A 26371-nucleotide genomic window follows, 5' to 3' on the forward strand; every position below is an offset into this window, starting at 1 on the left:
CCACAATGAACTGCGCATAAGGATTTGGACAACGGTCTTTATTGGCCCCATATTTTTTGTGATTCATTCCTCTTTTGAAAAACTTATGACTAGCACTAAATGACCAGATCTTTGACTTTTTGGAACCAAATGTCGCTCACCCTAATTCTAGTATGCGATATCTTTGATGTTTGTGGCATAGAATTCATAAGTATGTTTCCACTATTATTTGGGTTTGTGTACATCTTACTAGAAGTAGATTACATGTCAAAATAGGTAGAGGCGAAGGCTACACAAACATATGACATGAGGGTTGTGGTTAAATTTGTTAAAACTAATATTTTTGATAGGTTGGGAACACAAAAGGTCATCATCAGTGACCGGGGCACACATTTCTGCAATCGCACGCTCGAGTTCGTTTTGAAGAAATATGGTGTTACACATTCGGTGCTAACTGCTTATCACCCACAAACCAACGGAGAAGTTGAGGCTTCTAAGCGATAAATCAATGGTATTATTGAAAAAACCATCAATCCAATAAAGAAGGACAATATTTTTCGGTTGGATGATGTATTATGGGCTCACCGAACATCATATAAAACTTCAATCAGAATGTCGCATTATCAAATAGTCTTTGGAAAACCGTGTAGGATTCTTGGGGAGTTAGAGCATCGAGCATACTGGGCTATCAAGAAGCTTAATAGAGCATGGATGAAGTCGTAAAGAAAAGAAGTTTGGATATTCAAGAGTTTGAAGAGATCTTGAACGGTGCTTATGAGAATGAAATGATTTACAAAGAGAAGACGAAAGTTAAATGAAGAACATGGTCTCACTCGTGCCCTCGGTGAGAGACGCGGACATATTCACGATGTTGTAAGGAAACTAAACTCAACAATAATTTATTTCCAAATGAACATTCCAAGCGTTCCAAAGCTTCTACATCCCAATCTTCAGATAATTCTCAAGATGCTGCATTAACCCAACAAATGCAATACATGCAACAACAAATCCCACATATGCAAGAAATGTATAATAACACATTCGTATCCGTCATTCCTAACTACCAACCACACCAAATGCTACAATTCCAATGCAATTCCAATACACCAACCAATGAGCTCGATGAGGAGGAGAATAATGACGACTAAGAGAACGACAACAATATAGATTATGATTGATCTTTTATTTTTTATTTAACAATGTTTGTTGAAGACTTTTTTTTGCTATGTAGTAGATTTTTTTTTTTTTGAGTTTTAATGGTTTGTTATGGTAATTAAGTATTTGATATTATTCTGCATATGTTGTTTAGATTTGTTTTAAAAAGCATGTTTGGTATATATAACAAAACCTGTGAAATATTAAAAAAAGAAATAAAAACACTCACACACACACACAAAAAATTATACACAAGACATGTCGTCGGTATAACATTATAACTATAATAATTGTTTCACATTTACAGACGACATGTGGTCTCTATTACTAAAATAGAAGTACTATGCACCATCTTTTCTAGACGACATGTCGTCTGTATTGCCTAAACATGTCCAAACGACATGTCGTCAGTAAATGTGAACTTTATACCGATAACATGTCGTCTGAATAAGTTTATAATAAAACTTTTTTTTCATCGAAAATCAATCTCGATGACCCTTTGACGAGGACATGCCGTCTGCATTGGTGGCTTTGTACTGACGACATTTATCCCGACGATATTGTCGACTTTTAGCAATGGGGCTATCTAGCTAGACGACTTTTTACCGACGACAAGTCGTCAGTATAGGCTTTGCCAACGACATGTCGTCTGCATAGCTGCTGAAAATGTCGTCAGTATAAGTCTCATTCCTTGTAGTATCGGTTAGCACTATAAAGTTGCATGCTAATGGAAAAATAGGAACAATATTACATGAGCTCAATATAAAAAGACTTTAATACTAAAAAGTTTACAACATCATTCTATCTACGATTCTATATATTATATATTTTTCTCTTTATTATTGATCCAAAGGAGAGATAATGTTCGAATGTTTTCGACCATTGAAGTAACATGTTGTGTGACCCCTTCGAAGTTCATCTTCTTCCTTGCTTTCCAGATGGATCATATAGTTAAACGAATGAAAGGCCCTGTAAAATGGTTTGGTCTAGGTATAGTAGCTAGTGATAGGGGTTGTGTATGAAAAACGATTTTGTAATAGTTTGCATTTTAATAGAGTTTACGGCCGTAAACTGCTCAAGGTCATGGGGTCTATAAATAGGGTGTTGTGTCAGATAGATAGGTTGTTGATGCCTTTCGTATTTTTCAGTTCCACCAAGTTGTATCCGACATTTTAAGGCTATAAAGCGTATGCAAGCTTGGTCTGTTCTTTCTTTGTTTATTATTTCGTATTGTGTGGTTGCTATTTGTCTTTGATCATTGGTAGATCCGATTTTGGACTTTACAATTGGTATCAAAGTGGGACCAGCGTCAAAGGCATATTACAGTTGCGTATTCGTGCTTATCGTACTTCACAGCAAATAGGGGTTTTCTGTTCCAGTCGAAATCTGAGATTTAAGAAGCTTTCGGTCCAAGCTTACGGTCGTAAACATCGAGTTCACGGCCGCAAGCTCTTCAAGCTCCTTACACCGCAAACGGAATTCTTTATCAGTACATCGAGTTTTGATTTAACGCTACAAATATTGAAGATCATATTTAGTCACATTAAATATATATATATATAAAATAAATTTTTGGAAATAAATTTTTGGCAGTAAATTTTTGACAGTAAACAATTGACCGTAAACTCAATTTCTGATTATTTATCGTTAAAAATTTTGTTCAGAAAATTGCCAAGTTCACGACCGTAAACAAGGAGTTTACGGCCGCAATCGCTTTTCGGCGGTAAATTAAGTTTTTCTCGACAGCAAATTAAATTTCATTTAATAATTAATTAACTTTAAATAAAATAAAAAAAATGGAATCACAAAATCACAAGCAATATCAAGAACTCGATGTTGTGATGGGTACAACCACGCGCATTCCAAGGCTTATGTCCGCTGATGGTTTCCCTGAGTGGAAATATAGAATTGAGAAGTATATAAAGATGAAAGACTTTAAGATTTGGAAATGTGTCATAAAGGATCCAGTCAGAATCACCACTATAGTTGGTGGGCAGGTGGTTGAAAAGAAAACTGAAAACTACACTGATGAAGATTTTGAGAGGGTAGAGGAACAAGAAAAGGCATTGGCCATTTTAACTATGGCTCTCTCACCAAACATCGCTCAAGGATTCAGAGAATATACTTCTGCTAAAGCATTGTGGGAAGCCCTGATTGAGGTGTATGAGGGAAATGAGGACATGCGAGAGAGTCACCAAGACATGCTACGAAAACTGTTTAACATGTTCAACTATGTGCCTGGAGAGACTCTTGAGGCTCAGCTGCAGGGATTCACAACTCTTAACATGGAGATGACTGTGGCAGGGATCTTCTATACAAAGTCAGAAATTAATAAGAAGCTACTAAATGCACTTCCAAAATCTTGGGACATGAATGTAGCAGTCATCAAAAAGACTAAGGATCTCAATCGCCTTTCTCTAGCTGAACTGATGGCAGTCATCAAAGCATGTGATATTGATGACAAGTAACAAGAAATGAATCATGTCAACTCATACTCAGCTGCAAATCTTGGCATTTCATCTAACAATGCTTTTTCTTCCTTCTCTTATTCATCTGCAGATTTATCCTTCACTGCCTCTCCTCAAGCTCAAATGATTTCTCATCCATCAGCTCCCTCTGCATCAATCATACCCCAGCCACAAAACACATCTTCAAATGTGGCTTCTTCTTCAAAGGGAAAGGAGTGTGAAGAAAACCTTGTCTTTGCTGCAGGCTTAGTAAATTGCTATAATGCATTTGTAGCTGGAGAGCTTCCACCTCAATTGTCCTTTGCAGATCTTGATCAAATTCATCCTGAGGATGTTGAGGAAATGAACATCACATGGAAGATTTCCATGGCAGTATTTAGGGCAAAACAGTTTGCCAAAAAGACAGGGAAGAGTAATTGTGGAATGAGCGTTGACAAGAAGGTTGGATTGAACAAGGGAAAGCTTCGGTGCTTCAATTGCCAAGAGCCAGGGCACTTTGCTCGTGATTGCCCACATCCCAATAGGAGAGTTAATAATGACAGAATGATGGTTGCAGTTAGGAACAGCCGAAGCAGTGGTCAAGCAAACAATGAAAAGGCTATGGTTGCGCAATCTTTCGACTAGGATGATCAAATACAAGCTCTCAACTTATCTGGACCAGAAAATGCTCATCTGGCACAGGTAAGGGATGATGCTCCAGCAGGAGTTGTAACAGTTGAAGACAGTGTGATGGAGCTACAGTTTGCATTGATGGTATCCTCTTCTCATTAACCTACTTCGTCCAAGGTAAGTCTCCCATCATGCTCTAAGGCTTGTATAGATTATGTAAAAACTCTACATGACAAAATTGAAACATTAGGCAATGAAGTAGAAAATCTTAGGATTCTTCGTGAACTTAATGATAAATTAATAAGAGATGTAGAAGACCTTAGATATGAAGGGTATCAACTTCGAAAAGGACAAAAACCACTTAAAGCTCAGTTGGAATCGAAAATTAATGACTTGAGGAGACTCCAGGAAGACTACAGTAACAAATGTAAAAACTATGATTATGTAGTCAAACAAAATGTTGAGCTAGTGGCTGAAGTTGAATCTTTGAAAGGAAAGTTTGAAACCGCCAAACTTGATGTTAGAAAATATAATTTCTCAAGTGAGGTGGTTGCAAATATGATAGACCAAAGCATGCAGTTTAAAAGGAATCAATCAAAAGGTCTAGGGTATAATAATGTACCCCCTCCCTTCAATCATTCATAAATGTCCAAGCCTTTGTCCAAAGAAGAAATTGCCAATGAATCATTTATGGTTTATGGCAAGCCATCCCATTTTATTTCGGAAGGATTTATTAATGTTGAAAGTACTAACATTTCTACTTCTCCTGCAGATCAATCCTTGAATCAGTCAAAGCACGAAGTTGAAGGACGTGTTTCTGATAATAAAACTGAGTCCAAACCTGAAGTTTTTATTTTAAATAAAGACAATTATTTTTCAAATATTTTAAGTGACAATAGTTCTTGTGGTGTTTTTGATTCTTCTGATATCGTTTCTGTTTCTCATGATATTGTGGTTGTTACTTCTGATACTGTCTTAAATGGTTGTCAAATGTCTGATACAGTTTTGAACAATTTGGTTGACAATTTGAATGTTTGTGATAAAGATGTTAAAACACCGCTAATCTCACAATCCTCCCCATCTAACACACCCTCACTTTCCTCACAACCTAATAATGTTGCTTGTTCTTGTGAGAAAAGCAAGGGTGTTGGTAGGGAAAACAAATCTGATTAATGCAGTACGAGTTCATAGGAAGGTCATATTGCTAGAAATTGTCTAAATCGTATGTTTGTGAGTCATAGTCTTCCAAGAGGGGAGAACGAGTTCATAGGAAGGTCTTTAAATAGAAACTCCTCTAGAAGTCGTTCTCAAAATGATGATTGGCCAGATGAACGGAAAAGAAAATGGGCTGTCTTTCAAAGACATAAAAGGGTTTTTCATCACCATGTCCCAGGCAGTCTGCCAAAAACGAGCACATCCAAGCCAAGGTCAAGCTCTTCACTAAGCCATATTGGGTCTTCAACCAATTCTGGTAGAAGTCACATCGGCCGTAAGCAGACTGACAAACACTCAATTTCTAAACTAAGCAGCACAGTTAGAAAACCCAATTATAAATGGCTGCCCAAACCTGCTCCCAATACATCATTTGTGTCCTCAGAAAAATCAAAATGTGATAAATCTGAAAAGGCATCGGGATCACCCAGGAAGATCATGACCTGGGTGCCCAAATATAATTAAACCCGCACATTTTGCAGGAACAGTTGTGGGGAAATGTCGTCAGACCCTGGTTCGTCGATAGCGGCTGTTCTCGGCATATGACGAGAGACATCGCCCAACATCACAATATTCAATCATTTAATGGGGGATATGTCTCTTTTGCGGGTGGAGATGGTGGTAAAATCACTCAAAGAGGAACCATCTCAAATGGATTTTTAAGTTTTGAAAACGTCAAGTTTGCTCCCGAGTTGAAACATAGTCTGTTAAGTGTTTCTCAGATCTGTGACAAGGGCTATTCTACTCATTTCACTGACAAGGAATGCATGATTCTAAAGTCAGGCTTTGTCATCCCAGAAGAATGAATTCTTGTAAAATCAAAAAGGGATGGTAATGCCTATATAATTGATATGAATAGCAATCTTCCAGATCAAGTTACTTGTCTTTTCTCCAAGATCTCCGAGCAAACTGCCATGCTGTGGCACCGAAGATTAGGTCATGCTAACGCCAAGAACCTAAATCGTCTTGCGAAGAATGAGATGGTCTGTGGGCTGCCTGTCAAGGACTTCATTACATTTGAGAAATGTGTGTCGTGCGCTCAAGGAAAGCATCATAGAAAGCCGCACTTGCCAAAACAGGTCAATTCAATTAGCCAGGTTCTTCAACTACTTCATATGGATTTATTTGGTCCAGTAAATGTTTTAAGCATAAACAGAAGATCTTACTGTCTGGTTGTGATTGATGACTTCTCTCGATTTACGTGGGTCTTCTTTCTATCCAACAAAGCTGGCATCTCTGAATTGATCAAGAAGTTCATAGTATTAGTTGAAAACCAGACCAACAAACGGGTGAAGGTGATTCGTACTGATAACGGGACAGAGTTTAATAATTCTGTTCTCAATCATTTCTGCACAGAAAAGGGTATTTTGCCTCAATTTAGTTCAGCTCACACACAACAACAAAATGGTGTCGTTGAAAGACGAAATAGAACGCTAAAAGACACAGCAAGAACAATGCTATGTGATTCAAAGCTACCAGTTTTCTTCTGGGCTGAGGCAATAAACATTGTCTGTTATGTTCATAATTGAGTACTTATCAACAAAGCTTAGATGAAAACTCCGTATGAAATCTACTATGTATACAAGCCATCAGTCAGTCATTTTCGTGTATTTGGCTATCATTGCACCCTCCTTCACTTAGATGCCAACCCGAAGTTTAATGCCAAGGTCGATGATTGTTATTTTGTAGGGTATGCTGCTCGCACTGCCTATAGAGTCTACAATAAGAAAACCAAAAAAATTGAGGAATCTTATGACATGCGTTGGTTGGAAGAAAATGAGACAGATGCCAAAGTGGGTCCGAATTGGTTGTTTGATTACACATCACTTTTTAAATCCTTAAATGAGTATTCAAGTAATATATCTGGAACTGATTTGCACTGGAAGAGTATCTCTAAAGATGAAGATGAAGAAGTTGTGTACAAACCTGTATCTAAATCCTATGCTTCATCGAAAGGGAAATCAAAAGCTTTGCTTGAGGGAGAATCCTCTGGTTCGCATAAGGGAGGATCTCATGCTACTTCTGAGGGGGAGTCTTCTGCTACACCTGAGGGGGAGTCTTCTGCGACCTCTTTGGTAGAGTCCTCTGCTATTCCTCAAGGGAGACTGTTCTTGGAACATGATAATCCTCAATCAATTCATACTGATTCTTCTGATGCTAAAACGACACCTCACATATCTTCAGAAAAAGAGTTCATTCCAAATGATGCTTCCGCTGTCTCTTCAACCTTTATGGAATTACTCTTTCCTGATCTTATTGCAGATGAGTATGTCACAGAACCATCTGGTGCTGCTCAACCAGCAAATGAAGGAGGTATCAACATTCACACTCTTCCAGTTTCTCTCAATGAATTCAGCCAAGAAATACCTTCAAGGATTCAACGCGATCATTCGATCGAAAATGTCATTGGCCAGCTAGATGATGGTGTTAAAACTAGAAGTTAGAGTGGAGACGTGAATACATGTCTGTACTCCTGCTTTATTTCTCAAATTGAGCCCAAGAATGTAGAAATGGCTCTAAACAAACCTATTTGGGTGGATGTAATGCATGAGGAATTACACCAATTTGAAAAACTCGGTGTTTGGAAGTTAGTTGAGTTACCGAAGGGCAAGAAGTCTCTTGACACAAGATGGGTCTATCGCAACAAGCAGGATGATTCAGGAGTTATTGTGCGAAACAAAGCTCGATTCGTAGTTCGTGGGTTTCGACAAGTCGTGGGTCTTGAGTACACCGAAGTTTATGATCCAGTAGCTCACCTGGAGGCTATTCGTATCTTCCTAGCGTATGTTTTTTATATGAACTTTACCGTCTTCCAAATGGATGTCAAGACTGCTTTCTTGTATGGCAAGGTGAAGGAAGAAATCTATGTTGATCAACCCCCTGGGTTTGTTGACTCGAAGTATCCTAATCATGTCTACAAGCTGGACAAGGCGTTATATGGGCTGCATCAAGCTCCTAGAGCATGGTATGCTACCCTAACAAAACAATTGCTCGAACATGGTTACTCTCGAGGCACTATCAATAAAATCTTGTTTATAAAGCACGTCAACAAGGACCAGATACTCGTACAAATATATGTCAACGACATCATCTTTGGATCAACCAGTCAACAGCTTTGCAAGGAGTTCGAAGGAGTAATGAAGAAACGCTTAGAAATGAGTTCTTTGGGAGAAATTACCATGTTTTTGGGGCTTCAGGTTAAACAGAATTCATTCGGAATCCTGCTACATCAAGCCAAGTATATGGAGGATATTCTTGAAAAGTTCGCGTTTCACGATGCTAAATCTGCGTCAACACCGATGGCTGAACGACCTCTTATGACTCCAGATCCTGAAGACGAATCCGTAGATCAAACTCTTTATCGATCGATGATTGGATCGCTGATGTATCTTACGGAAAGTCAACGTGACATTATGTTTGCAGTTTATCAATGCACACACTATCAGGCTAATCCTAAACTTTCTCATCTTATTGCTGTCAAAAGAATTTTACGGTATATCAAAGGAAGCCCTAAATTGGGTCTTTGGTATCCAAAGAATTCTGAATTTGATTTTTATGCTTTTACTGACAGTAATTATGGAGGCTGTGAGCTTGACAGGAAATCAACCTCATGAGGATGTCAGTATCTAGGTGACAGGCTAGTTTCGTGGCAATGGAAGAAGCAACACACTGTCTCGACTTCCACAGCAGAGGCGGAATACGTTGCTACATCAGTGTACTGCTCTCAAGTTATCTGGATCCAACATCAGCTGTTGGACTACGGTTTGAATTACTTTGAAACCCCTATCTATTGTGATAATGAAGCGGCAATTCAAATTGCTAAAAACCCAGTCCAACACTCTAAAACCAAGCACATCGACATTAAAATTCACTTTATCAGAGACTGTTATGAACGATCTTTAATCCGGCTAGAACAGGTCCACACTGATAATAATGTGGCAGATTTGTTTACAAAGCCATTTAACAAAGCTCGATTCGATGTGCTTGTGGGATTTCTGAAAATGATACGTTTTGAGGATTAAGTTTTTTTCTTTTTCTTTTCTTAATCTATTTTATTTTTTTTAATTTTATTTTTGTTTCTTGCTTTAGGATAGTTTAAATTTGCGCAATTTTTTTTTCGTATTCTCACCCATGCACAAATTTAGGGGGAGAAATATAATAATAATAAAAAAAACAAAAATCAAAAAATAAAAATCAAAAAATTCTGTCATTTCTGTTTTAGAAAATAAAAAATTTATTGTTGACAGTGTCAAGTTGTAGGTATGGTGATGGGAAATGAAATTATCAAGTGATAACGGGCAACCTGAATCGGCGTAACATACCTAAGTTGAATCATCTACGCTATGTACTCGATGTGCTGGTAGGCACGAAAGATTTTAAATGGACTTGACTAGGAAAGTTGAACTTAATGAATTTAAGGACTGAACAAACTTTGACCTAGTTAGATTCGTTTAACCTGATGTCACAACGCTCGGATAGGTTGAGCAGGGAGATATACATGAGAATCTACCCGTCACATTAATTGAACCCGTACTTGGAACCGTGGCTTAACTTTTCCTCGATGTGCGGATTCTGTCCTTAATTCCGGTTGGATGGGGCGATAGGTAAATTCCGATAAATTAGGTCTGTAGAATATCATTTTCTTTCTTTCCGTCTGTTAGTCATAGGTTGCACCCTTTGCGTGATTGGCAGAGCTATCTCAAGCTCCTTTCATCAATTTAATGAATAATCCACAAGTTACTCAATTCAAGCACATCCTTGATGATCAAGTTAAAAAGGGATTTCCGTCTATGCCCACTGCAGAATCTATCATATTTGAACATCCAGATGTTTTGGAACCGTCCACTGACAAGCCGTTGCAAATAGTGATGTGGCCCGCAACGAAACAGGTCAAGCAGTTTCCGATGCTTCAAGGCTTTTCAGATGGGTCTCTTAGTTCGTTGGAATGTTGGGTTTTTGATGAAACTACTTCTGGTGTCGTCATTAAGCTTAAAGATGGGTACATCAGGCTCTATGATCGTCGAGACTTGTTACAGTTCAGGAAATGGAATATTCACTATCTTAGCAACTTTCAGATTAAGGTTGTTGAAGATATACATGAAGAAGGTGCTAAAGTATACATGACAATGGTGGCTGAGATTTTGAGCAAGCGTATGAGGAATGGAGCCATGGGACAGATGGACGTTATGATTGTTAACAAGGGGATGGCCTCAAGCTAGTCCAAACCAAGGGGGAGATTGAAAGGCCCTGTAAAATGGTTTAGTCTAGGTATAGTAGCTAGTGATAGGGGTTGTGTGTGAAAAATGATTTTGTAATAGTTTGCGGTTGTAATAGAGTTTACGGCCGTAAACTGCTCATGGTCATGGGATCTATAAATAGGGTGTTGTGTCAGATAGATAGGTTGTTGATGCTTTTCGTATTTTTCAGTTCCACCAAGTTGTATCCGACGTTTTAAGGCTATAAAGCGTATGCAAGCTTGGTTTGTTCTTTCTTTGTTTATTATTTCGTATTGTGTGGTTGCTATTTGTCTTTGATCATTGGTAGATCCGATTTTGGACTTTACAACGAATTATGACATGCATGCTTGAACACACATGACATGGGACAAACGCAAAGTTTAAAGATACACCTCGCCTAATCAAGTTTTTCTTTAGTTGGGATTCAGTTCAAACAACCTACCAAGGAGAGCATTTTCAACTCTAGAGGGATGTTTATCTATAGTTCTAAACCATACTAAAAACGAGAAATATAACTAAATCCAAGTCTTATTGAACACTTATCTAATAATTCTTCTATGATCTTAAGCATATATTAATATTTATATAAACCATATTGGATTATCATGATATAAACATGGCAACTATGCATTAAATCGTAATAAATAATGACAACACATAAATAATTTTGTAATGAGAATATTTATGAATTGAAAGCCAGAAGTACATCAATCTTTTATTTTTTTTAATCTAAAAGTTTAGGCTTTGAATTATAAATCAGTATGGAGTTTTTAATTAAAAAAATCAAAAGTCAAATAGGTTTGAGAAATAGTTGACCAAGAAAGCATATATTCGAGGAGTATTTGGTACATGCACTTGATGTGAGACTATCTTAAAATGCCTAGGGTATTATGTGGGGTATTGGAAGAAAGAATGGAAATGATCAAATCCACAACTAACAATTATATATGCTAAATATTATCAATATTATATTTTGTCATCACTAATCTTTAAATTGTTTATCTATTAATATATTAATAATCTATTAAACAAAAAAAAAGTATAACTAAAACTTACTTGTATGCCATTGAAACTGAAACTAAAAGAGTATCTTATCATCATATCTGTACTCTTATTGAATTGTTTTCTCTAATATAAACTCAAATACGAAAACCTTTAACAGAATAAGACACCTAAAAACATAACCTAAATTTTTTAAGTTCCCACACTAAATAATAGAAGAGAGAAGAGGGTTCAATGTATCTAATTCAGAGACTTGGACTAGTAGACAAGTTCCATGTTTTGACATTATTTGCATGTGTTGATTTCTTCGATTTTAGGTATTAATGGAAACCCTAATGTTGGTGATTAGCAAACACCCCCATGTCCGATTCTTTTTTCTATTTAAGGTTGTCATCCAAGGAACTAAACTATACCAAATTAATCAAATCTAACCATCATGAACCTCTAGACATCCATATCTTTGACTGATTTTTTCTTAATATATATACCAAATCTCTTGATTTTGATGTCCATTTGGGGATGTAAAGATTCTCTATTTCTCTATTTTAAATCTTCATAAACTCGAGCATGTAAATTATAAATATTCAAACAAGTTGAATAATATGTCGAATCAAACAACTTTTTAACACTTTTTTTTTAATCAAAAGATATTTGGCCCCGTAATATTAGGAATTGACGGAAATTTATCTATCAATCAAAGGTTTAGTTGTTACACGTACAAAAATTGAAATGTTAATGATTTAAGATTCGATTAAGACAAAAAAATATAGATTTAAGACTGAATTAGTGGGTGTATGAATACACCAATCTAAAAGAAAACTATTTCTTATGTATTGAGTCACCCAAAACATTTTTGTTAAAAAAATTATTTTTACTTAATTAGTAAGCATCTTAATTAAATATAATTACAAAAATAATATGGCATTCAACTATTCGTTGAATCCTGATAACTTTGGAGTTCTTTTCTTTTTCATATTTTTACGGTTTTTCAATGTTTAAATATCTACAAATAAAATTTTCTCTTCTACTTTTGCTTGTGGTTGTTTTTTTGTCTTCTACGTCTCCTATATATCTTTTCATATCAATACTTTGTATATTTGGCGGCTTTGTATACTTGGCTACTTGCTAGCTCCACCCTAGCTTTATTATATATAATCTTATGAGAACACCTAAAAATTGAAAATACAAAAAGAATTATGGATCAATTATTTCATAAGGGCATAAAAGGAACTTGACAAATGTAATTAAATATGAATAAGTTATGATAATTAATTAGTTTCTATAATTATGTGATCCATTTATTTTCTCTGATATTAGGAATGTAGTAAACTTATATTTTAGTTAACAAAATTAATAAAATATCATTTAACATGATTTAAAAAAACATTTTTAATTTATATTTTATTTACAAATGACATATTAAAAATATTGAAGATTTATCATATTATCCAAATATTTTTAATGACACATGAATATTTTTAACGACATATTAAAAATACGTTTATAATCATATATGAATATTGTTGTAAGCTTTAATGTATAAAATATAATTTGGATATAAAAATTTTCTATACAATCATATTATAATCTTAAATGAATAAAACACAACTTTTATACAAAAAGCTTTCAATAAAATCATAATTATAAATGAATAAAACACATTACATAAATAAGTAGATTATATATCTCATCATAAATGTATAATACAAAACAAAATTACAATATACTAATAAACTATTTTCCCTATAACTAATGCAACTCAAACAAAAATTTGAATATAATAATTAACTATTATTCTATAATTCATAAATGAATAAGTCACTTTATAGTGTTCTCTTAAATTCGATAATCATAAATGAATAAGTCTTCAACATTTCCACTTTATAGTGTTTTCTTGAACATGACCATTCCAACATTACATTCCAGAAGATCTTGGATTTCATTGTACAAATGTAGAAACATAAATGTATTACAATTTTAATCATAAATGAATAAAATACAAGACAAAGATGAAAATACATAATAATCATAAATGAAAAAAATCATATTATTCAATTCATATACGATTAGAGTCTTATTTATATATGATTAAAGTCTTATTCATATAACTTGCTTTATATATTTTTATTAGCATCATTTGTATTTGACATACAAACGGTCTCTTCCTTGCACCTTAGCCAATCAAAATAAAGGAACATGAAAAAAAAAACTTTTTGCCAAATTAACAAGATTGTGTTCCAATAAGATACCCGAACATAGGTGCGATTAAGTTGCTCTAACCAATCGGTTTTCATGCAGACCTTTTCATCAAAGAAAACATTGCTACTATTTTTGAGAATGGCAGTAATGGTGTATCCTAATGCCATTAATCCACCAAGAAGACGTACACTCATTTCAAAGGTGATTCTAAGTGATTTAATAAATGGACTATGAGACACCCATGCTAAAAAAAATTACAAATAACAATTTACTTTATCCTTACAACTGATCTTTTAATATAAAAAATCAGGATTTAGAAAGGATACATACCTTAAACACAAGGTTGTACTTTCCATCCTTGTTTCTCATCCTAAGATATGATTGACAAGCTTCAAGGTCTTCACCAGGTGGAAGAAGATAAATGTCATACGTTTCTTCTTTTCTTTCTTGATGATCTAGAGAAAGAACTGTTTTCATTTACTCTGGTGTCACTGACTTTTTAGACTACAAAATTAAACAAAAACCAGTCACTAAAATGAGCCATGTAAATTCCCTTCTGAACTGTAAATGAGGAGCTAACCTTCAAAATATAACCGCGATTCTGAAATCCGGAGAAAGGATTGAGCTTGTTTATAATTTTTATATGTGCAGTTTGTAGATCAGGCTCAATGAAAGCTTTGTACATAGGATATACCTGAGTGCAAGGATAGCTTGAATCATGTAGAGAACAAAACTCGAAAAGATATATGATTAGTCGATTATAAAGATATTCAAACTGAAATATACGGTTTCAAAGATTTGATGAATGATTTCTTCAGGTTCTTGACCAACACGTTGAATGTCCCTTAAACCCTCTTGACAAGATCAAAGTGTACTATACTAGTTACAAAGACACGAAGATCTAGTAATGGTTGTAGCTTTTCACTTGGTGCATAAATTCCTTGTATAATGACTATCCGAGAAGAAGGAACTTCGACTTTAAGTAACGATGATCAAAGCAGGTAAACGAAAGGGTCGAGGAAGCGATGTATGGTGGTGACGGCTCGATTAGGGTTTAAAGGTTTGAAACTTGTATTTAGAGAGTGAGAGGAAGAAGGATACAATAGTGAGAGATAGGGGAGAGAGAAAGAGAGATTCCAGTAACTTGACAAAAATAGACTAACATTTAATGTAACACCCGAATTTCCAGGTATTATATTTTATCATTTATTTTTGGAGTTAAGAGAGGGACTCGACGAGTTGACGCCTAGACTCGTCGAGTAGGATCGCGCATTGTTGACTGATAAATGAGGGGACTCGACGGGTCGGTAAGGGTGGACTCGACGAGTGCATGCTGACGACTGAAACCTTAAATCCCTGGGCATGTGTCCTATTTAAAGGACCTTATAGCCCTCTTGTGCGGCTACCTGTCCAGAGAGTGTGCCCCTTGAGAGCTTGAGCGAGTTGAGAGAGAGATAACGCTATATTGATCAATTTTTGTGTGATTTAGCAAAGGAGAAGTTTTTTCCAACAAGAGGAGGTCAAACAAGCTGTGGATCTAGGGTTTTCAAGTTCAGATCTACACTTTTGATGTATCAAATCAAACTTCCTTTTTGTTATGGGTTAAGATCCATGATCTAGGGTTTTCTATAGCCTTTTTAGATTTTGATAAGTGGAGTTTATGGTCCTTTGCTATGTTAGACCTTAAATATGGACCCATAGAGGTCTAGAGAGCCTTCCCCATTCTGCTTTATGTTGGTTTATGGTGGAAAGGGGACAAAGTTGCCATGTTATAAGGAATTTCACCAAAATAAGACTTAGGTGCAATGCATGTGTAGCAAGATTCGACCATTACATGGTTATTGGCTATGGGGAAGTCAGATCTATAGATTAGGGAAGCAGATCTGACCTCAGAAGGTCAGATGGGTGTTGTTATGGGAGCAACTCGCCGAGTTCATGAGTGGACTCGACGAGTCGAAATGGGGTTGCCCCGCGATTTATTACTGAGTAACCCGACGACTAGAGAGGGTACTCGTCGTGCCAAATGAGGATTGGAAGGATCCATAGGACTAGTGTGGACTCACTGATTCGCCCGAGTGCACTCGACGAGTCTGGTCAAAGTTTAATCATTGACTTTTAGGGTTTAGTCAATGTTTGGACTTATGAGCCATTAGAGGGGTAGAATGGACTTTTACCCTTTTTAGAGAGCTTATAGAGAGGGGTTAGCCTAGCCTTTAGATGTTTTATTAATTAGAGTAATTATTATGTGATTAGGTAGAGGCTAGTGCTGAATTTCAGAGTTTAAGGTTTACCGAGTTATCCGATGTGAGTCTTCTCACTATACTTTATCTTGAGTGGTAATTAGAGTTATGTGATAAAGTATCTTGTATGTTAGTTATGTGATGTGTTGCACAACATTATTTCTATGTGATTTATGTTGTGTGTATATTAGAGTTACAGAGTTAGGACCAGAGGGTCCACAGAGTTAGAGCTAGAGGGCTCACATAGTTATAGCCTCGAGTGCTTGTAATGTGTTAAATGTGGTATTTTGGGGAACTCACTAAGCATTTATGCTTACAGTGTTTTGTGTTATGTGTTTCAGGTACCAGTGATGATCGCGGGAAGGTGCCGACATGATCAGTATACACCATTGGGGTTTTTATACATTTTGATCTTGGGATGTGTTTTATGGATTTGATATGTGGTACAATGAGATATGAGAATGTTTATGAATTAAAATTATAAATTTTAAAAGTGAAAAATTGTTTTGAAACTTACGTTGTTACAAGTTGGTATCAGAGCCTTGGTTTGAGGGATTCGGATGCGCATTTGAACTCAAACTAAGGATTTGAGGAATTTTTCGAAGTAAAACAAATTTTTTCCAAAAGAGTAAAATGGTTTTGAAAAGAGTAGAGCAGAGCAGTGTGTACGATTAGCCTGCGCCCAAATGGTGGTTTCCCAAAATACCCTTATATTATGTGTTATGAGATAGGAGATAAGATGTTATGCATGCTAGAGTAGGCTAGGTATTCTTGTTAGGACTAGAGTGGCCTGATTTGTGATGCCTTAGCTTAGGGGTTTTACTGCTAGGAGATGCTTGAGAGTGAGTAGATATCAGCGAGGATCTTATAGGAGATCTGCTAGAGAGTAGACTATGCATAGTGAGAGTAAAGTACTTAGGATTTAGGATCCTACGAGGAGGACTTGGGGTGAATACTAATGCGGTGTGGATGGTAGTATTTGGCACGTACTACTGTAGACACCGGAGTAGTGTGCAGTCCAAGTAAGAATCCTTGGGTTACCAGGGATCAAGTAGGGTTGAGTTATCGAGTGCGAGTATGCTCGAGCGAATCTCTATATTTTTATGTCGTATTTCAGAGACATCATGGTTGGGACACACCATAGACTAGAGACCAGCGGGGTGAGTGATGAGGAGCTCCTCCAGATGATGCATGAGGAGGTGGTTGCGGCTATCCATGTAGAGATTCCAGAGATGTTCGAGTCTGTTAAGACCATGTTGATTGAGACTTTCGATGAGAGATATGCAGCGGTTACTGAGGCTGCAACCGCTATAGCTACCGCAACTGCTGTTGCTGCCAGACCTTAGGGTGCTGATTCGTTGCTGTTTTGGGAGTTCAGTAACACGAAGCCACCATAGTTTGATGGGACACAGGATCTAGTTGTTGCAATGAGAAGGGCTTCTGATATTGTGGGATGCTTCTATACGTGTTCATGTCCAGAGCATTTAAGGGTCCGGTTCGCGCTGAACCAGCTTTGCTTGGGAGCGAAGGATTGGTGGAAGTTTGTGACGGCGGACTTGACGTCTACTAAGCTTGCTGCAGTGACCTGAGAGAGGTTCACCGCTATGTTTCGTGATGAGTACGTTCCCCCAGTGGAGAGGGAATGTTTGGCCCAGGAGTTTCTGACCCTCAAGCAAGGTACTGAGTTTGTTACAGTGATCACCAGGATGTTCCATGAGAGGGCGATGTTCTTCCCTGAGCATGTGTCTACCAAGCAGGCACGTATGAGTCCGTACTTGAGTATTTTGAGGAGAGACATATGAGAGTTCGTGGCGAAGTCGTCGTACCGTACATTTGCGGAGCTCCATGCAAATGCTCAGAAGAGGGAGATAGAGCTGGAGACTTAGACTAGGGAGGAGGCAAAGTCTCAGGGGAGAGATCGGCAACCGGCTCCGTCCCAGCCAGTAGCCAAGCGGGCCAATCCCGCCGATTCGAGATCAGGGAACCAGAAGGGTCGTACATATAGCAATTGCGGCAAGAGTCACGAGGGAGTGTGTAGTGCAGGGTCTTGCTACAAGTGTGGCAAGGAGGGGCATATGGCCAAGGATTGACCAAAGGGATTTGCAGTCTGTTTTCACTACAACCAGACTAGACACCAGAAGGCCGAGTGTCCGTAGCTGCGGGGATCAGCATAGGAAGTATCACAGGGATCTGTCCTCGCTGCTGTTCGAGCTACCGAGAGTCGGTCGGAGAAGGCCGAGGCACCGAAGGCACAAGGGAGAGCCTTCTAGTTGACCGTGGAAGATGTTCGCGCAGCGCCCGATGTTGTGGTTGGTATGTATTCTTTCATGTATTTACTATGATGTTAGAGATATTGTGTTTATATTATGTTATGTGTACGTACTTTCCTTGTGTGTTCTGTGCATGCATTGATGTTATTTGACTAGGGTGCGAGCCGATCTTTTGTGTCATTAGCCTTTAGTCAGCACATCAGTATTCATCGAGAGGCGTTATGTCGACCTCTGTGAGTTTCCATAGCTGATGAGCGAGCGGTGTATGCCACCGATGTGATTCAGGGATGTGTACTTGAGATCTTCGAAGTTGAGTTTCTGGTTGATTTGGTTCCGATTGCGATTGGGGATCTCTGTGTCATCGTGGGCATAGACTAGTTGAGCAGATTTGTAGCGTTTATCGATTGTGAGCGGCAGTTGGTGACCATACAAGACCCTAGTGGGGGATTTCTTACGGAGTATGGCGAGGGTATTCGTCCTGGGTCAGCATTTTGTTTGGTCGCTAGAGCGAGGCAGAGCCTACAGCAGGGTTGTGGTGGATTTATGGCGTATGTGGTGGATACGAGAGTAGATGCAGAGAGGCCGAGGTCGGTCGATGAGGTACCGATAGTGCGGGAGTTCCCAGACGTTTTCCCCAAGGAGTTTTCAGGTGTGCCACCCGAGAGGCAGGTAGAGTTCTATACTGATTTGGTTCCGGGGGCAGCACCTATCGTTAAGCCGCCCTATCGCCTTGCGCCTCCAGAGATGCAGGAATTGTCCTTGCAGCTTCAGGAGTTGCTAGGGAAGGGATTTATTCGGTCGAGTAGCTCGCCGTTGGGAACACCGATCCTTTTTTGTCAACAAAAAGGATGGTTCACACCGGATGTGTATCGATTACCGGGAGTTGAACAAGTTGACGGTCAAGAACTGTTACCCCTTGTCGAGGATCGGTGATTTGTTTGATCAATTACAAGGCGCTTCTTGGTTCTCCAAGATTGATCTGAGATCTGGATATCATCAGATGAGAGTATGCGATAAATATATCCAGAATACAGCATTCAGGACTCGTTATGGGCTTTACGATTTCATGGTGATGCCTTTCGAGCTCACCAATGCACCGACAACATTCATGGACCTCATGAACAGAGTGTGCAGGTCGATGTTGGATCGTTCAGTGATCGTGTTTATCGATGATATATTGATATATTCAAGATCTAGAGATCAGCATGAAGAACATTTGAGGGAGATCCTTGGAAATCTCCAAGTGCGATTATTGGTTATGAGAGGTCCAGTTCTTGGGGCATCTCGTTAACTAGAGCGGGATATTGGTCGATCCGGCTAAAAATGAGGCGGTGATGAGTTGGGAGGTGCCGAGATCCCTCTCAGAGATCAGGATTTTTCTGGGGTTGGCTGGCTATTATCAGAGATTTATCAAAGATTTCTCCAAGATTGCGGTTCCTCTCACCAGGTTGACTTGGAAGGGCGTAGCATTCAGTTGGGGCCTAGAGCAGCAGGCCTCATTCGAGACACTTCGCCAGAGATTATGCGAAGCTCCAGTATTAGCCCTTCCGGAGGGGATGGAGGATTTTGTGGTATATTGTGATGCATCGATATGAGGATTGGGTGCAGTATTGATGCAAAGAGGTCATGTGATAGCATATGCATCGAGGCAGTTGAAGCCTCATAAGACGAGATATCCCACTCATGATCTGGAGTTGGGGGCTGTGGTGTTCGCCCTCAAGATCTGGCGTCACTATTTATATGGGGTCCGGTGTACCATATACACGGATCACAAGAGCTTGAAGTATATGATGGATCAGCCCAACCTGAATATGCTCCAAAGGAGATGGTTGGATGTGGTAAAGGATTATGAGTGTGAGATCTTGTACCACCTGGGCAAGGCTAATGTTGTAGCCGATGCCCTGAGTCGTAGGGCGGAGAGTACCCCGATATGAGATGTTTGTTTCAGCTTGATAGTTATGACTCTGATGTTGGACACCATTCGGGAGGCCCAAGTAGAGGCCATGAGACCTAAGAACCACAAAAGAGAGCGGGTGAGCGGACAGATATCTGAGTTCATTGCCGATAGTCGTGGGCTTATGACCTTTCAGGGTTAGATTTGGGTGTCGTTTGAAGGCGGGCCACGTACCATTTTGATGGAGGAGACGCATAGGTCAAAGTTCTCGATCCATCACGGGGCCATTAAGATGTATTTGTACCTAAATAGGGAGTATTGGTGGCCCTGTATGAAGAGGGATGCCGTGTGGTTCATAGAGAGGTGCTTGACCTGTCATAGGGTGAAGGCTGAGAATCAGCGTCCACATGGAATCTTGCAGCCACTTGAGGTTCCCGAGTGGAAGCGGGAACAGATTTCCATGGATTTTATCACCAAATTGTCGAGGACTTGGAGGGGTGTCGATGCAATTTTGGGTGATTGTTGAACGACTGACGAAGAGCGCTCACTTTCTTGCTATCAATGAGAGCTCTTCTGCTGAGAGGCTGGTAGAGATATATGTTAGAGAGGTGGTATCGCGGCATGGAGTACCGATCTCGATCGTGTCAGATCGAGGTGTACGTTTCACTTCCAGATTCTGGAATAAATTCCATGAGGAGTTGGGTACGAGGCTGCATTTTAGTACCGTATACCACCCACAGATGGATGGTCAAAGTGAGTGGACGATTCAAATGCTCGAAGACATGCTGCGAACGTGTGTTATGGACTTCAGAGGAAGTTGGGACACGTATTTGCCGTTGGCTAAGTTTTCGTATAACAACAGCCACCATTCGAGTATCGGCAAGCCTCCCTTTGAATTGTTGTACGGGAGGAGGTGTTGGACTCCCATATGTTGGGGAGAGGTTGGGCAGTGAGTGATGGGGCAGTACTGAGTTAGTGCTTCAGATGACAAAACAGATACAACAGGTCAAGCAGAGGCTACTGATAGATCAGAGTTGCCAGAAGAGTTATCCATAGAGACGATGGTCCGAGCTTGAGTTCCAAGTGGGAGACTTCATACTCCTAAAGGTATCTCCATGGAAAGGAGTGATCCGATTCAGGAAGAAGGGCAAGTTAGGGCCCCGGTACATCGATTTGTTCAGGGTGACTACGAGGGTAGGCATGGTAGCATATCGTCTAGAGCTACCTGCAGAGTTGAGCCAGATCCATGATACCTTCCACGTATCTCAATTGAGGAAGTGTATAGCCGATAAGTCGGCGGTAGTACCGTTGGAGGATATCAGGTGGATGCCAGTCTGAATTATGTTGAGAGGCCAGTTGCGATTGTGGATCGGAGAGGGTCCGAGTTGGCTTAGGAGCCGGAGTCGGAGATGCGTGAGCAGCATCCAAAGTTATTTGCGGAGTAAGACTTCGAGGGCGAACTCTGATTCTAGTGGGGGGGGGGGGAATTGTAACATCCGGATTTCCAGGTATTATATTTTATCATTTATTTTTGGAGTTAAGAGAGGGACTCGATGAGTTGATGCCTAGACACACCGAGTAGGATCGCGTATTGTTAACTGATAAATGAGGGGACTCGACGCGTCGGTAAGGGTGGACTTGACGAGTCCGTGCTGACGAGTGAAACCCTAAATCCCCGAGCATGTTCCCTATTTAAAGGACCTTATAGCGCTCTAGTGCGACTACCTATCTAGAGAGAGTGCCCCTTGAGAGCTTGAGCGGATTAAGAGAGAGAGAGAGAGAGAGAGAGAGAGAGAGAGAGAGATAACGCTATATTAATCAATTTTAGTGTGATTTAGCAAAGGATAAGTTGTTTCCAACAAGATGAGGTCAAAGGAGTTGTGGATCCAGGGTTTTCAAGTTCAGATCTACACTTTTGAGGTATCAAATCCAACTTCCTTTTCATTTTGGGTTAAGATCCATGATCTAGGGTTTTCTATAGCCTTTTTAGAGTTTGATAAGTGGAGTTTATGGTCCTTTGCTATGTTAGACCTCAGATCTGGACCCATAGAGGTCCAGAGAGCCTTCCCCATTCTGCTTTATGTTGGTTTATGGAAGAAAGGAGACTAGGTTTCCATGTTAAAAGGATTTTCACCAACATAAGACTTGGGTGCAATGCATGTGTAGCTTGATTTGACCTTTATATGGTTATTGACTATGGGGAAGTCAGATCTATAGATTAGGGAAGCAGATCTGACCTCAGAAGTTCATATGGGTGCTGTTATGGGAGCAACTCGCCGAGTTCATGAGTGGACTCGACATGTCGAGGTGAGGTTGCTGCGCGATTCGTTACTGAGTAACCCGGTGAGTGGAGAGGGGACTCGTCGTGCCTAGTAAGGATTAGAATGATTCAGAGGACTAGTGTGGACTCGTCGAGTCGCCCGAGTGCACTCCACGAGTCTGGTCAAAGTTTGACCGTTGACTTTGTTGACTTTTAGGGTTTAGTCAATGTTTGGACTTATGAGCCATTACAAGGGTAGAATGGCCTTTTACCATTCTTAGAGAACTTATAGAGAGGGGTTATCCTAGCCTTTAGAAGTTGTATTAATTAGAGTAATTATTATGTGATTAGGCGGACGTAGTGCTGAATTTCAGAGTTCGAGGTTTACCGAGTTATCCAAGGTGAGTCTTCTCACTATACTTTACCTTGAGTGGTAATTAGAGTTATGTGATAAAGTATATTGTATGCTATTTATGTGATGTATTGCACAACATTATTTCTATATGATTTATGTTGTGTGTATATCAGAATTTACAGAGTTAGGACCAGAGGGTCCACAGAGTTAGAGTCAGCAGGCTCAGTGAGTTATAGCCTCGAGTGGTTATTATGTGTTAAATGTGATATTTTGGGGAACTCACTAAGCATTTATGCTTACAGTGTTTTGTGTTATGTGTTTCAGGTACCAGTGAGGATCGCAGGAAGGCACCGGCATGATCAGTACACACTATTGGAGTTTTTATACATTTTGATCTTGGGATGTGTTTTATGGATTTGATGTGTGATACAATGAGATATAAGAATGTTTATGAATTAAAATTATAAATTTTAAAAGTGAAAAATTGTTTTGAAATTTACGTTGTTACATTTAACGACCATATTACCCTTTAGTCTATTAAAAATTTACAATCTCATCCTATGACTTTTAGAAATTTACAATTTTATCTCATGACTTTTTTAAATTATATTTGCCTTATATCATAATATTTGAAGAGCTCAGTTATGTTCTCGCGTTCTCAACCTTTTTGGTGTTTTCATTATATATATATATATATATATATATATATATATATATATATATATATATATATATATATATATATATATACACACACACTAATTTACAAGTGCAAGGTGAACAATAACTCTTTCCTATTGGTGATTTTTTTTTATTTTCTTTTTGTCTAAATTTGTTAGTAGAGTGGATGACACTAACTCCAACCAACGTGTTCTCTGCCTGATTGCACCGCCTGTTTCGCCAATAACAATGAGATTAGTGTGAGTATCCAGTATCCACTGCTTCGTTCCTCTTCAACGATAAACCCAATTCAGCTCCTTCCACATATTTTCTATTAGGTCTGGGATCTATTGTTCAGCCCTTGATTTGGTTTTACCGTTACACCCCCACTCCCGTCTTCTACAAAGGCACAGTCTGATGAACGACCCTTCCTTAAATTTTCGTCTTTCCTTTCATAACTTCACAATCATTGCCCTTATTATACATACAATCATATTCAGAACCTTCAACCCTTAATTTTCGATCAAAGCCATATTCAACTCTTAATAAATTGCATCGACTTCAGTTATCTAGATTCCTTTAACATTTTCACGTCCTAAATTGACTGTCCGTTTTGTTTTTTTTTTGTAGATATGTATTGTACGATTCATAGGTGGTAGTTGTTCCACCTTCTCACCACCAATTGTGGATGTACCAGAGATATCAACCGATGAGACCCAACCCAAATAGGTTTGTTCATTTTTCTTGATCGTACATTCTCTTTCATTATTCTTGCTTTTGATTTTGATATTACTCTGAGCGACGTTGCGTCGCTGCTGATGGTGGTTAGTGACGGCGTTGTCAGAGGTCATGTTTGTTGTCTTCTATGTCTTTTAGGGTTTGGAAAAGCCTCAATTCAAATTAACGCATCAGATGCACCACACAAACACCGTGTACATTTCACACATACACCCCTCTCCTTCAATCGGAAACACTATCGGTGACACCTTAGGAGCGATCGGTGTAGCATCTTCCATTCATCTGTGTCGTTCAATTAGCTTTAGTGGAGCCACTAGGTTAGTTTTGAATCTTTGTATGTTAAAGCCCCAGTAATCTGTTCCCTTTTTTATTCCTTTACTTTGTGAAAACTCTTTCCATTTAGCATTTAAGAGTTGGAATTCAAGGTATGGAATAGAATTGAAGCTCATTTAGTTACAATTTCTAGACTGATTTAGTTCCCTTTCCAATTTCAATGTGAGAATCTAATAAAATGGTCACATCTGTGATCTTTTACTGCGAGGAAAAATGGGTCCCTATTAATGATGTAGCCATGAAATTCGAGACCTTAAACATAACATCACAGATGCTTTTCGTGGGATATAGTTACAAGTTCTATATTAGCCTTGATTAACACTTATGTTTTCAATTAGTGGCATCTGTGGTTTTCATGTGTTGAGTTCTTAAAGGGAATTAGGTCACTACAGATAAATTGGTAGCCTTGATTAACAAGTATTTATAAATATATGTGCAATGTGTGTGGTTTTTTTACCTGATGTTTGTAAGTAATCAGATCATCTCTCACTGTGAAATTTAAGTTTTAGTATAGTGAAATGTAATTTATGGCTGTACATATATCATTGAAGGTATCATTAACCGGTAAATTATGTTTATATACAAATTAATGGTTTGCTTCCATATACATTTCATGTATCAAAACTTCACTTCTGGGTATGACACACTTAATTTTGTTGTCATTGAGATATGGTCTATCCCATGTTTTTACAACTTCCATGAGATTTGACAATAGGATTGGTTCACATTTACTCTCTGATATTATGGTTCACCTATACATTCAAGGTATTTGAAAAGTTTTAAATGCGATGATTTTTTATTTAGTGTTTGATAGTTGAAATTCGGATGTGGCCAGTTTTTATTCAGAAGGCTAGAGAAGGAAGGAAATGTATATCTCAGTCCCTATTTTACATTCTCTGTTAATGACACCACCTTTTAATAACATCAACTTCTCTTATAAATCAGGTCCCTCTCATTCTATTTTCTGAAATTTCATGATCTTATAGTGTTTTTATATTTTATGAGATTTAATAAAGTCATTTATATTTTTTTCGTTTATGAATGAGTTCGATTGGTAAGGGTATTTATCTTCTGTTTCTTCTCCATTTTGTTTATGGCTATTATCGAAATTTGAAGACAGTTTGAAGAGAGTCTAGAAGCACACCAGTCCATCTTCCCCTTCATATGGAAAAAAACATAGAAAGCATCAACAATGGTGGAAGATCATTTTGGTCATCAATTACAGGCACAATAACAATTCAAGATTTTATGTTCATGAATCATGATAATCTAAATGTCATTTGTCACTGTAATTGTAACGGTGTAATATGGGAATAAGATGTTGTAATTTCTGATTTTACTCTTATCTACCAATGGGGAAGCAAAGAGTGCAGGAGTTTGAATTTATATCTGTTATCTCACTGTCTTATCCTAATCTTCCAATAGCTTATTAGAAACTTTTCATTTATGTATAAGTTATTAGACTACAGTTCGTTATTTATGTATTGTCTTTCTATTATAAATTGTAGGTCTAGCAACATGTTATTTAAATTGTTACCCACATAGCTTCTACAACATCAAAGTTGGCAAAAAAATGTTTTCTACTTTGCATATTAGCTAATTTTTAAATTGTAATTATAATTTCATGAATGTGAACGATTATATATTCATGGTTATTCGTTCTTTTTCTTATAAAAGTATTATAACGTACATTCGATATCTGAGGTTCTATCTCATCCAAAATTTAACCAAAATATGATATTTCCTAATATGCTCTTCCT

The 26371-nt window shown here is 38.2% G+C and overlaps 1 protein-coding gene and 1 pseudogene across 1 annotated transcript; one reads left to right on the forward strand and one right to left on the reverse strand.

Annotated features, from left to right (window-relative positions):
* Positions 1-2930: 2930 nt before the first annotated feature.
* LOC145003110 (uncharacterized) lies at positions 2931-3602 on the forward strand. The gene has a single exon (XM_078962253.1). It carries the CDS (start codon positions 2931-2933, stop codon positions 3600-3602), a length of 672 nt encoding a protein of 223 aa, XP_078818379.1.
* A 9141-nt stretch (positions 3603-12743) lies between these two features.
* Positions 12744-24391, reverse strand: LOC145003112 (inorganic pyrophosphatase TTM1-like; annotated as a pseudogene).
* Between the last annotated feature and the right edge of the window lie 1980 nt (positions 24392-26371).

The sequence above is a fragment of the Lactuca saligna genome, chromosome 6 (assembly GCF_052625555.1).
Source record: "Lactuca saligna cultivar CGN05327 chromosome 6, ASM5262555v1, whole genome shotgun sequence".
Lineage (NCBI taxonomy): Eukaryota > Viridiplantae > Streptophyta > Magnoliopsida > Asterales > Asteraceae > Lactuca > Lactuca saligna.